General features: G+C 39.6%; 1 protein-coding gene across 2 annotated transcripts in view; it reads right to left on the minus strand.

Moving 5' to 3' along the window:
• dock8 (dedicator of cytokinesis 8) overlaps positions 1–13,959 on the minus strand; it is a 62,376-nt gene that overhangs the window by 15,593 nt on the left and 32,824 nt on the right. For both annotated transcript variants that reach the window (XM_035991917.1, XM_035991920.1), the window contains 23 exons: positions 13,898–13,959; positions 12,916–13,033; positions 12,437–12,507; positions 12,068–12,212; positions 11,650–11,751; positions 11,415–11,510; positions 10,926–11,160; positions 10,102–10,266; positions 9,787–9,962; positions 9,168–9,260; positions 7,656–7,751; positions 6,870–7,019; positions 6,462–6,575; positions 6,109–6,264; positions 5,521–5,660; positions 5,071–5,234; positions 4,261–4,412; positions 2,401–2,583; positions 2,069–2,195; positions 1,424–1,511; positions 1,176–1,272; positions 453–587; positions 74–226 (listed from right to left, as the gene is read on the minus strand). The exon at positions 13,898–13,959 is cut by the window's right edge and continues 104 nt beyond it. In XM_035991917.1, the coding sequence (XP_035847810.1) occupies positions 74–226; positions 453–587; positions 1,176–1,272; positions 1,424–1,511; positions 2,069–2,195; positions 2,401–2,583; positions 4,261–4,412; positions 5,071–5,234; positions 5,521–5,660; positions 6,109–6,264; positions 6,462–6,575; positions 6,870–7,019; positions 7,656–7,751; positions 9,168–9,260; positions 9,787–9,962; positions 10,102–10,266; positions 10,926–11,160; positions 11,415–11,510; positions 11,650–11,751; positions 12,068–12,212; positions 12,437–12,507; positions 12,916–13,033; positions 13,898–13,959 (3,018 nt within the window). The remainder of the gene's footprint in view (positions 1–73; positions 227–452; positions 588–1,175; positions 1,273–1,423; positions 1,512–2,068; positions 2,196–2,400; positions 2,584–4,260; positions 4,413–5,070; positions 5,235–5,520; positions 5,661–6,108; positions 6,265–6,461; positions 6,576–6,869; positions 7,020–7,655; positions 7,752–9,167; positions 9,261–9,786; positions 9,963–10,101; positions 10,267–10,925; positions 11,161–11,414; positions 11,511–11,649; positions 11,752–12,067; positions 12,213–12,436; positions 12,508–12,915; positions 13,034–13,897) is intronic.

Raw genomic sequence — 13,959 nt, forward strand, 5'->3', positions numbered from 1 at the left:
TATGTGTGTGTGTGCATCCTTACAACCCACTGGAAAATATACACAGGATCATCTTTTGTGTGCGTGTCCTTACACTGGCATTGCTGTAGCTGTATCTCATGATGAGGTAAAGGGTGGCACAGGCCTGGCTCCTGTTCTCATCGACAGGGCTGCTGCAGTACTGAAGCACCTTCTGGCACAGGTCCGCACACTGCTCTGCCTCTTCCTCAAACAACAGGTCCCCAAACTGCACATGCATACAGAGAAATTAAACCAGGTATACACAGACACATGCACGCATATATACATAAATAATTATGGCTTGTATCAGCAGTCTGCCACCCCAACAAGCAAATTACAGAACATTAAACTTAGACACAGATAGTGTTTCATGTAAACACACCAACACAAACACCTCTTCTTGAATTCAACCAAGCACACACACACACACACACACGCCATAATAAAAGTACCTTGACAACAAGAGCTCTGAGTGTGCTGAAGGTGTGAGAGAGGAAAGTGGTACTCTGGTTGCAGGTGAGAGAGTGAAGTAACACCTTTAATACCCCACCAACCATGCTGTCTTTACACTCAGCCAATGGCACTGCCTGGACAGGAGAAATGAAAAAATTACCAAATCATATGAGACAAACACCTGTGGTTACACTGGGAAGCACAAGTGAACTTCACAACAGAGGTTCAATATTCAGTCTTATGTTTCAAGCTAAGACTGAAAGACTGTGCCACATGTGTGCTCAACTCATTTGTTATGGTCGTTATGTCATCCACAGCGATTTAAAACACTTACTTTTGTATGCAACCTGTTTTTTTACTGTTTTATGGTCATTCACTAAGTGACACCACACTCTGGTTTGGACAGTCTTAATGTTTTCAAGCTGTTCTCAAGAAAACTGATCAGGGTTTACTCAATACCTAATCAGTAACTTTGTTTGTATTTCAATTATGCATACAAATTAACAGATTTTTAATAGGGCTAAGTGATGAAAGATAATCTCTTGTTGACTCTCGGATCCCTCTGCAAATGCAAAATATTGAGAAAACCATACAATATAGGGCAATCTAATACCAAATGCCAAATTGCCAATGGACTCCCTTTACATTTTTCATTTGTTTATCTTCTGTAGATAGTGTACAGTGTTGAGATATTGCATGGGTGCAGGTTTGAGTGTTCTGACCTGTACAATGGTTTCCAGCAGGTCCAGCACTATAAGGTTAGTCTCTGTGGCTAAGTTTCCACTGATCAGAGCCTCTTGGTCTAACTCTGCTTTAGTCCTGATGGAACATGGTAAGAGTAAGACAGATGTTTAGAGAGGAAAGGAAAGCACAACAAGAAAGGCAGAGAAACAGACAGATACTGAGAAATCAAGAAAGCAAGAGGGGAAATTTTGAAAATAGGACAGCAGACATGCAAGTTATAACCTACTTATCCTGTCTGTCGTTGGTCTGTCTCCACTGAGTGAGGTCTTTCCTCCATCGTAGGTTCTCTCTCTGACCAATAGTCCTATCCATTCCTGTTAGGGATTTAAAAGCAGCTAATCATTTCAAGAAAACAGCTGGTAAAAAAACGATCATGCATGTTTACTTGAATACAGATTATATACTAAACTGTATCATAGGAATCAATGAATTAACATTGTTTTATGGCAAAATGTGCATTGCTGTGCAACAATTAAATTAGATGAGTTGTGTAAAAACAATTGCAATTTTTTTTTAACAATTCGAGCTGTATTTTATTTTCACAATAATCAAACATTTACTTGGTCTCCTTATACACCAGGGTACATCCATATTTGAAATGCTGCTTAAAAAAATAGCAGACATAAGTGTTCAAAACTCCTGACTAACATGCTAACCTAAGCATAGTGTGTGTGACATGAAATTGGTTCTTACAGTTACTTGCTGACCGCACATTTATAAAATATTGATAACATTCTGAAAATCTGAGTGTTCACTAGTTTTGGAGGTAGTTCCAGTTCAAAACTTTGAAATATTGCAGAAAATGCAGATCTAAATTTGACAGAAAAGCAACTCCAATAGGTATTCCTTATAGTGCAAGGAGATAAATTACCTCCAACTCGTTTCATCATCTCCCCACGGGCTCCCATTCCTCTCAGCAGGGCTTCCTCCAGCTGCAGCTTGGCCTGCTGAGATTTCTGTAGGGCCTGAGTGCTCACTTTGTCACCGCTCTGCTTACCCTATAAACACATATTCACCAGGTACAAAAAAGTGCATACAGTTTTAATATTTTGTAGTAGATACTTATACTTAAGTTATACTTAAGTTCTGTATGATAAATAAATACATGCCATCCCTGATGCAAAGTTTCCATCTGTATTTATATAAACATAAAATTAATTTAAATGACTGCTGCAAAACAAGTCGATAAATGAGCAAACTGACCCCATACTCAAAGCAGGACACACAGATAGTGAGGAGCTCCAGCAGCTTGTTGAGCAGCGAGGAAGGCATTTCTATAGTCCAGCGCTGAATCAGACTCCTATCCGCGTTCTTCATCACCCACAGGAAACACACCAACAGGTGGCGACTGGTGTCTGCTGCCAGGGTGGCTACAGATTTACCTTGCTAGGAAGAGGAGAGGAGAGAGACAGACATAGTATGATACAGTATAATGTAGCGTTCACTGAAGACAAAGAGCACCGGCACTTACTCAGAAACATACACACAAATGTCCATACATGCATCTGCTGTATGTGCACCCAGATCGAGAAATTACCTACCACAAAAGAAATAAAAGTGATGCAACGGGATTCCACTGTATTCAGAGGTTAAAAAAATAATAATTCTGTGTAAACTTATCTTTAAATGGTTTTTAAAGCTATAGTGCGTAGTTTCTGTCGCCCCCATGAGGAATTCTAAGTAATGACAACAACACTGTCGGCGCGTCCACATGATACAGCCTTCTATGATGGCGCATGCGCCCCCCACCCCTCCTCCACGGAGTTGCTAGTATGCAAGGTGGGCACTGAGGATTAAAAAAACATGATGGACTCTTCAGAAGAGGTCATTATCTTCACTCGAATTTCTGCGCGGGAAAGTCACCGGACGACACAATCTTCTGATCATAGCCATACTGAGAGCGGATAGTCTTAATTAGCTTTGTAGCAACTCCTTTGGCAATGGCTTGAATGTAAGGGACGTTCATTAATATCAAAAAGTTACGCACTAAAGCTTTAATGTATATTATCGCATAACCGATCAGTGAGGGAAATGCTTTGATCCAAAATGCTTGCAGCACAACAAATTCATATATTTCTATTATACTGTAGCTGACCCTCACTAAGAAACACATCCATAACACTGTCAGTGGTGGTCTCCTGCTCTACCCGTTGAATCATACATATCATACAGTGTATAACAAGTGTATCAAACAAACTAACAGTATATCATTCACAAGCTTCTCTTAACCACAAACATGGCTGGAAACTTCTTTCCACACTGGCTTTAGTGAAGTATGGTTCTCTTCCCCATCTTAATAGGCGTTAAATCTACTACAGATTAATTTACCTTCATTCGTGTGATGATGAATCGCTACTATAGAGGGCTACTGCTACTTCACTGTGTGGCAGCTTTGATAAATGTAGCTATTAACCTCCTGGTGCTCTAGGTGTCCCACCTAGAACCTGGTTTCCAGGTCTCTGTTACACAGCGGAACTGAGTGAAGCTCACCAGAACCAACGTCAAATATTTGTAGCACATGATCAAAAACATCACTTGCTTATTTGAAAATATGCTCCATTTGAAAACACATTTCTGTTGCTAACACTGTTTGAAGAGAAACTGCCTGAAAATGTGGAACAAGCGCCATGTTTGGATTAGTGATGGATACCAGGCCGATGACTCAGTTATGTGAAAATCAGTTTTTCCACAACAGTATTTCATGTAACAACATACAAGGGACTGATTCATCTCTTGGAAAGAAGCAGAGAAAGAGAGAGAGGATGGCAGCGTTTAGTTTTAGTGCCTATGTTGTTGCTGTAGCTACACTTGATGGATGTGTTTGTCAGGGAGGACGGCCCTTTTCACTTATGATGGCAATGCCTTCCCATAAACCATCTTCCGCAGTGTGTGTGTGTGGCTCTGACAGCTCATCAATCTACCTTAGTGCAGCTCACCTGTTGGGAGGCAGAATACTCACATACAATCGCGCACACACACGCACTTTTGAACTTTGAAAAATAATAAAAAGCATACTACAATCAGTTCTCTTCTCAACGTTAAGAAATTATTTCAGCATTTTACCATGGATGCCATGGAAACGAGAACATTCCGTCCCAGCGTGTTGAAGGGGTTGCCTGCAATCGCCATGGCAACAGACTGATTGATGGGTGGGACATTTTCAAGGTCATCCTCAGGTACGCCCGTCTTGTTTTTCCCGCCGCGCGTGTCAGAAACTACGGAGACAAACACGGGTCAAATATGCTTAGAAGAGAGGACTGGAGCTTACATGATTAAATTACAGCCCCTTCTGTGCACAACTTTTGACACTACTGAGTTTTTTTTACAGGTGAAATAGACTTAGGAATTAAGCACTAACACATACTTGATGAATTACTACATACCACACAATACATAACAAATATATAGTTAAGAAACTGGTAGATGAAATAAAACTTGATTAAAGTCACAAAATAGTGGGTATGATACATTGATAATTAGAGGAAACTGATAAACTGAGTTCTTCAGGGGGAATGGTCCAATTGCACTGTTTCTATAGTGTAAATACAATAGGCTTCTCTAAGAGGCAGCAAGTAGACTGTATCACCAACTCTTAAGGGTGGGTGAGTTTGTACACAACTATGCGCACAATGTTGTGGTCTTTGGGGTGGCAGTAGCTCAGCCCGTAGAGATTTGGGTTGGGTCGCTGGTTCAAGTCCCCATACGGAGCGAAGTACAGAGTGTGGACTAGTAGCTGGAGAGATTCCAGGTCATCTCCTGGGCACTGCCAAGGTGCACTTGAGTAAGGCACCCATCCCCCCCCCCATGTGCATGTAATTGATTGAGCATGTATGCAATCTATGTCTCAGAGCGCTTGTGTGTATGTGTATATACCAGTGAAGTCCAGATAGTTGGTGGAGTCAATGATAATCCCCACCAGAGAGAGGTAGAGAGCAGCCACCTTGGCTCTGACCTCAGGTTTAATACAGCGATGGTCGAGATCATGGGAACACAGCAGGCTGTAGATGGCATTGATGGCCTTTCTCTGGACCTTTCCCCTGTGAACACACATAAAAGCTTTATTGATTCTACCAATGACATTACAAGTATACAGGATTCAAGTACTTACAGAGGTTATACACATCTTTTGGCATATTTGGTTGTGGTTTCATTTATTAGAATGTGTCCATATCAAAGCAATTATTCAGAATATGTGTGAGCAAATACGCATGTTTGTAAGTCTGAGATTGTCATGGATGAAATGGATATAACTTTGGATAGAATAGCTTTGTAATAACAAGGTAATGAGGAGGTAACAACTTAAAGGTGTCTATGTTTGCATACCCCTCTGACTCCATGTCTAGGGCGGCACTGAGCTCTGTAAGCAGCAGACCGGTGAGGTAGTGCTTCTGCTTGAATTCCTGAGAAAGCTCAAACAGCCCCAAGATCCTCTGCTGCTCCTGGAAACTACATGAGCTGGAACTCTGAATGTAGAGATGAAATGAAGGCGTGACAGACACAATGAGAGGCACAGGAACAGAATACGGGTAAGATTAATTTAATGCAAAGGTACTTTTCAAACAGCTCTTTTTAAACTGAATCCCATCTAATATCATCTACTCTATCTAATGACTCCCCAAACTCCACTTTTTAATTATCCTTAGCACTTCTTTGTATTTTCCTAGATGTTTTCTCTTAAATGGCAAGTGTAAAACCATACGGCACCAAACATTTACACTGCTCACTTATTGCAGCTGTGATGATACTCCTCATCTAAACCGAGGGGGTCTAAGGATAGAGACAAAGCGCTTCCTTTAGGGCTGTATAAATGAACTTGACTTGCTACGGATGTCACTTTATCAGATTGTTGTATTTACTGTCAATGATGAAACACCTGAATGCCTGCAAGTTTTGACTGACAAGTGGGCAGACCTGTGAGGAGATAGATGGACATGGTGAGGCAGGAGCGGAGGCAGGACTGCTGAAGAAGAGGCTCAGGTTGAGGTAGTGCTCGTGACTGCACAGAATTCGCAGGAACTCCAGACGCATGCTGATCAATGTTGGCATTGACACACACTTAGCTGACATCTACAAGGGAAATAGAGCAACAACAACAAAAATCAATCAATACATGATAATACTTAAAAACATATAGAGACAGTGAAAATAAAACGTCTTGGAAACAGTCTCATCTTCTTTCAGAATCAAAAGTAAAATAGTTCCCATTGACTGAATTCATGTATTTAAAGACACATCGTTTTGGTTTGTAATTAGTGTTAAACTACCTGGTTGCAGTAGTTTTTCACCAGCTGAAAGACAAATCCTCGGTCCATGAGAGACAGCAGGTCGTAGAGGAAGAAGGCCAGGCTGATGTTGACTTTCTCTGCTTGCTCTACTTCCTAAAAAAAACAACAATCCACAAAAAGCAATCAGTAAGCTGCACTGAGTGGCTCTTGCCAAGCATCTAGCTGTGAAAGCTGAGCTTTCGATAGCACAGAGGCAAATATAATTAGCACTTTTAACTCCCTGTTGTTTGGAGAACACTAACATGTAAACTGAATCTGAAACTGCCTCTAACCAACCCAGGACAACAGAAGGTACACAAGCGCCTTGAAGAGTTTTGTCATTTTAATTTAATTTAAATTTGTGTTTATTGTCGTCGTCGTCATCATCATCATCGTCATATTCCCTACCTTTTGTTGTTTGACAAGGATGGTCCCAATCTCAGCTGTAACCACAGAGACAATGGTGGTGATGTCATCTTTAAATCTGTCAGAGAAGTGGTTTCTCCGAGGGACACTGTGCTTGTCGAGATGAGACACATGCTGAGCCATGCTTTTCACCTGTTTGAGCAATTACACATCAGCACACACGTAACAAATGTGAATCATCAGATGTAAACAAATAGAGGGAAAGCCATTGAAATCCATGTTAATTGAAAGCAAAAGTAATGAATGTGCATGTAAATCAATAATTTGTCAAGTAACCTGACCGATGAAAAGCTGATTGGACAAAAACGGTGATCTGATAATAAATGAGCAGCGTTTCATGATTTATCATCACCTTCTAACCTCATTTTTCATTCAAATTAAAAAGGAGCCTTTTATTAATTTTAGTGAGCATCCTCTCGTGAAGTTATTGAAGGATGAGAGATAAATACGTGAGATGAAGTGAAGGGATGGGAGTGAATGTGAGTGATGATACACTTCCAAAACTCCAAAAGAGTGATGAATTGTGAAGCGGCTTGATAAATTACAGACTACAGTGATTTCAAAATGCCCTTTTGTTCACCACATAATAAAACCATAATTTATCTTTTATGGTGTGTGGCCATGAGGTCATGTATTGTTTTGTGCGAGTCATTTTTATAACTTAATCCATTTATCATTAACACCCTAAGCAGTCCTTACTTTTTGTCTTAGAGCTAAGTGTAAATCAAAGAACCATGCTCTGTAAATAAACAGAAAAAGCACACTGACCAGCAGCTCAAAGAAGAACCAGGCATATTTGTATGCATTCTCTCTGCAGACCCCGGTGCTGACGACCATCTGCAGGGCCAACTCCTCATGAAACTGCTGTAAGAGAGAAAATACACAAACTGTGGTGAAAAACAGTCTCCCTTTGGTAGCTAATGGAATAAAGCATATTTTCTTTAATAGAGCACCTGCAAGTATTACAATGAATATCAATATGAATTTATTAGCAATACTGGCTGAGCCAAGACTTATTTTGCACAATTGGAAGAATGCAAACAAGCCACAACTCACGGAATGGACTAAACTTATGACAGAGACTGCTTCCTTTGAATACTACATAGTGTCAGTGTTGAATAGCTAGACTGAACAATGGCAAAGGGAAATTTTGCTAGGTATGGGATCACTTCCTCTTATATAATGTATTAAAGGCCTACTGCAATAAAAAGGTGTTTGAGGAAATTATAGAGCTGATTCAATTACAAGAGGTGCTGTTTTAAGGGTAAATGTTTTTGACTGTCTTTGTTACTGAGGTTTAGTTGTTTAGGGTTTTTTCTTTTTCTTTTTGTTCTTTGTGTGTGTTGTTGTTGTTCTTGGATGTATTTTGTATTATTGTAAAATGAATATTGTATAAAGACTATCTGATTGAATGTGTATTAAAAGATGTTAATAAATACTTAACTGACAAAAAAGAAATACTGGCTGAGCTTTGAACAGGAAAAAAACCCAAACAACCACAATACCGAGTTCTCAATGTCACACTCCCACCCTGTGGTAACCAGAGGGAACTGGTGGCAGAAAGCTCTTCGTATTAAACTGTGCAGTGGAGGATGTCTAAAGTCTGAGTACTGTTAAATGCATTCATAATCTAAACAGTAAGAAGAAGAATTCTGAGAAATCTCTAAGACAAGAGTTTTTTTCTAATGTCCTTCAACGATTACTAATATAAATTTAACATAACCAGGTATGCTACAGATATATCATCATTTCATTTAATTATGTCTAGGTTAATGTTGTGTGTCCACATATGAATATAAACAAAACTTGTTTAAGCAATACAGGTTAAATCCATCCTGAAATAGAATATATTATCATATTATTCTACAACCACAAAATACTTAATTAGACGAAATATATTGATGAACTTCTCAAACATCTAGTATTAAGATCACAACCAGTTCTCTGCTACAACTCTGCTATATTGGACTACAGCACAGACGTTTTATGCTTTATTAATAGCTACATTAGAGGATAAACTCACTAAGGGTTAAACTGACTGATGCTTCATGTCATGGCATTCTTTGCCTCTATCTCCTGCTCAATTAATCATATTGGGATACCTCACTGTGCATTACTGCTAAAATATTATGAATGAGTCTTAGTTGGATATTTGTAGAATACATCAGTTATTATCTAATAATTTCTAATTAATATGCAAATGTCTATAAAAAGGTGCTCCAAACTTTAATCAGGAACCTGCAGCGTAATATCTCACATACCATGATGGGAGCTTTTTACCTTTCTGTTGGAGGGCCTGGTGCTTCCTGTGGAGTTCTGGAAGTTGTTTAAATCCACAATGGTGGACATGCGACTGCCTGGGTTGTTGTGGCCCTGGAGACAGAAACACACAGGTTCCATTACATTGAACGTGATGGATGCATTCATTAGAGTGGGCATCTAGTGGCCTATTAGAATACCTAATGTACTGTGGGGATGAGTAGCAAATGACTGTGTAGCAAATGTGTATGTGTAAGCATGCTGGGATATGTACATACTGTGTGTGTGTGTGTGTGTGTGTGTGTGTGTGTGTGTGTGTGTGTGTGTGTGTGTGTGTGTGTGTGTGTGTGTGTGTGTGATGTATAAAACCACACATTGGCCTAGTGAAATATGGAATTTCAGCAAAAATTTGGGAAACTTTTGCAAAGGTGTATATCACACACTTTTTTAAATCAATGCCAATTTCCCTCTAAGTGTACATGGATATTATGTAGCAGTCTCCTTCAGGAGCTAGGAACTTCATAAACGGAGATTTATTTATGTGACACTTAAACATTTTTTAATTCAATGCAAATTAATATTTTGTAAGGTGGGGTGACTGCTCTTACAGAGAGATTTTGTTTGGGGAAACCCTCTGTACCTTGGCAGAGAGGATGTTTTTGACCTCAGCATCATCAGCAGAGGCGGGTGGAGCAGGGATGTCAGGGTTGCTGCTGCTGCGGATTCTGGATTGGAGAAGCATAGAGCCGACTGCGGATGCTGTAGCCCGACCCATGGTGCTGTAACGGCTCTCTGCCGATGGTAAACTACATGAATCTGAACACAGGTCCATGAACACACAAAAAAGACCAATTCTTAATTCATAAAATAGTCCACGCAAATACAATCAAAGGAAAAATGACAATCAGAAGGAAAAGTAAGCAAATTCATACTTCATTAAATATTGTGTCAGTACCTGCATTCTGCATGTCTCGAGGGGGATCAGGCAGACGAAACACCCAGTAAAGGTAGGTCGCCAAGAGGCTGTTCCTACCCTGCTGGTCCCTGATCAGCTCCTGACTGTTATGAAGACTGTTGACAATAGACACCACTGATTCGAAGGCTATCTGAGCCAGGTTGGCTGTAGGGCACAGACATAAACATGCAAGCAAAAATGTTAGAGCTATAATCTCAATTACCAAATGAGATAGAATATTATCATGACAAATAAAACGCTATCATTCCTTGGTCTTAAAAACTGAATGACATTAAGCTGTGTATTATAAATAGTCAATTAGTGCTAAAATGATTAGTTGATTACTCTAGTAGCTAATCAACAGAAAACTTGTCATTAAATCGAGAAGATTTTAACAGTTAATTGTCTTGCTCTCAATCATTCACATTTTCAGTCTGCAAATTTGTACCACAGTGGTGTGTAATTAGGGCTGTAAATAAATCCTATTTTAATTATTGATTAATCTGTTGATTATTTAGTCAGTAAAATGTCTCAGAAGTTTCCAGAGCCCACGGTGAAATCTTCAAATGTCTTGTTTGGTCCAACCAACAGTAAGAAACTCAATGTTCAGTGATACAAAACAGAGAAAAGCAGAAAATCTTCACAATGGAGAAGCTAGAGCAAGGAGATGTTTGACATCCTTGCTTCTTAAATAAGCATTTGACTAATAAAAAAAAACTCAGCAGCATGTGTAACAACTAGGAATTTCCCAAAATGTGTGAGGTGCCACTGCTCTGCAGCAACAGTGACTTCACTCAGTTGTTTGAGTCAAGCTAACTCCTCACCGGTCTGGCCAGCGATAACCATGGGTTGCATGATGAGGGTGAAGAGTTTATCCAGCACCAGATGGAGGAAGAGGACCAGAGGCTCTAAACGAGAGGAAGACAGGGAGATGATGCTGAGCTTCAGCTCATGCTCCAGCTTGTTTTCTTGAATCTTCTCCTCCCTGACCCGCAGCGGGAATGTAGCTCCTCCCTCCAGGGCATGGCAGAGGGTGAAGAAACGCTCCAGGTGGTTGTCCTGGTACAGAAAAAAAGGGACGATTTGTTAAAGTGTGGTACTGGGAAAAGCAAAGAGATAAGAAGTGCATGTAATGCTGCAGGGTAGATGTCTTACTACAGCAGAGCAGACACTTGTTGTGTTACCTGTGTGCACATTGATGTTCAGATTACATATGTGCAAAACAGACTAAAAGAAAAACAGAGGGTAAGCAAAAAAGACCTGTTATTGTGTTTGTGTTTGTGTTTGTGTTTGTGTGTGCAAGCACTACACACCTGTGTGTGTACAGATGACACAGCCTGGACCTCGAGGTTGAAAAGTCCTTTGTGACTTTCCATCCACTTGACCGGAGGGTTCTGAGGAGGAAGTTTCTACACAACAAAGACATAGGAACAATAACTGTGTGTCTTCCATTTCTGTGTTCAGTCTTTAATGTCTATAGCCTTCTAAGAACAATTTTAGATTTTTTGCATATATATATATATATATATATATAATAGATGTGTATACCTCAGGCGTGTGCAGGGAATAGTTGACAGGTAGTCGATCCAAGATGATGGGCAGACAGAACTGACCAGTCTGCAGTCGGTCATTATTCACCATGGGTAGCCACTAGATGAAAAGTTAACAATACATTTGTGACTTTAACGTTCTACAAACTGTAGTCAGTTTAGAAAAAAAGAAAATGTATTATTTAATTATTATTACACTAATTAATATGCATTTGTTGTTTTATCTATGGGTTTGCTTACAAGTATTATTTTTTTGCTTCTGTGTTTTAAGAAAAGTCTCCAGCTATGTAATCCAGGATGTCTAGGATGTAATTAGGCACAGCAGTGTTTCGAAGGTAAATGCTAATATTAGCATGCTAGCACTTTCTGTGTGTGCATTTAGAAATATGGTAGGGTAGAAAAGGACAAAATCTCACAGAGTATCCAATGAGCGTCTCACAGCTGCCGCTTTGGTTCTGTTTCTGCTGGCAGCTGATTTGGTAGAAGGTGAACAGCAAGTGATGTCTCTCTGTCAGACGCGCTGGAAGAGCCATCTTCACTTCCTCATAGAAGTCTGGTGACCTGAAGATAGAAAAATAGAGAGTAACAAAGGAAGCCACACAGCGGAAAAGAGGGATGGGTGAAGACAAGGATGGAGGGGGAGAAATGAGAAAACAGGGGAAACCACAAGCCAGTGTGCGATATAGAGTCAGGAAGAGACAATAAGACAGAGTTACTCAGACTGTACATATAAAAGAAATAAGCTATCACAAACAGTATAATGTAACTAAATAATGTGTACTTGCTTGTTATGATAGGTAACAGGCGTGTAGACTGCCTGTAAAAACTCAGGGCCACTTGATTTCCCAAAAATTACCTGAGAATGGACAGAGGGGAGAAACACAAGTTAAAAGGTACAAGATAAACTTCAGATAAACCATTGAATACATTTGCACAAAAAGAGGAGTGTGGTTTTTGTTCCCAATCACTTACATTGAAAGCACATGAGGAGGGGATCTCGTAATTGTAAGTATGAAAAGGAGGAATAATTACAGCAAGCAGAACCTTTTACTGTTCATATGGACACCTGACTATTTTTTTTTATAACTGACTTGATGAAATGTGAAGCTATCCTTTAACTTCAGTGCATGTATTTATTAACATAATAATTAAATTACGCAATGCACACACTTCCAGGAGCAAATCTAGTGGAATTATCAGGGCAAATCAATTTTACTGTTATAATAGTGCTGTGAGATCACAGATTAAAAACAGCAGCATTTACCGGCAGAGAGCAGGTTGGATCCTCTCCGCTCATAAACTGTATTTTGATGGTGATGTTTCTTGCTGATGTAAGCCTGTTGACAAAGTTCAGCCTTTGGGGGTAGACATAGAGCAGGTTCCTACATTGACATAGGGAGAGAATGAGGAGACTTCCTGTTTAATTATTATTATGAAACATGGAAAACCCTTCTATAAATAAAACGAAGCAGTTCAATTATACATCACTAGATGGCACTATCTGTGCAGCAACATCTTAGTCATGTAGTGGTAACGTGACAGTCATGTCCCAGAAAAGTCCATAAAATAAAAGTAATTTACTGTGACCTGTGGTTTTAATACAATACTGTAGTATGTCTTGAAACCTGGAATACAGGAAACTACCACAGATTCCACTGAACAAATGCTTGTGAGGAGGGGACTTGTTCACACATGATGTTACTAATGTGCGAAACCATTTTGGAATGGAGTGTTGATTTAAACCTCTGCTCACACAGGGTGAATTGACAGGTAGCAGGGATGGAAAGGCCTAAAAATAGGCACTAAACTTAAAAGAGCAAAGCGGTGTGTGAGTACAGCGGTGTGTGAGTACAGCATGACTGTTCTTGTTGCCTCTGGCCTTTCAGAGTTATATACTGTCTGTGAGAGGAAACAAACATGTTTACGCCTCAAGCTATGAATCATTTGTCACTTGTTCACTTGTTTGTATTTCATCTTGTTGAGGTGAAGGTTTTGTATAAGCAGTTTCCCTTTACTCCGACAATCTTCTTGATAGACTCACAAAAAATATATTCACAACATTTTGATTAGAAACAATTTAAGAAAATCTTATTTCCAGCCTTCCATTGCGTTTAATTGCTCTTATAATTTAATTGCTCTAGATCAATTTTATATATATATATAAAAAACATACACACACACATATATTGTATATATAGGAGATGTAAGAGGAGTGTTTGATCATTCGTTTATATATTCTAACCCACCTGTAAACGTTGTGAGGGACATAAACCTCACTGGATGGGAACTCCAGCACCTCTTTGATTGC

Source organism: Sander lucioperca, chromosome 2 (assembly GCF_008315115.2).
Source record: "Sander lucioperca isolate FBNREF2018 chromosome 2, SLUC_FBN_1.2, whole genome shotgun sequence".
NCBI lineage: Eukaryota > Metazoa > Chordata > Actinopteri > Perciformes > Percidae > Sander > Sander lucioperca.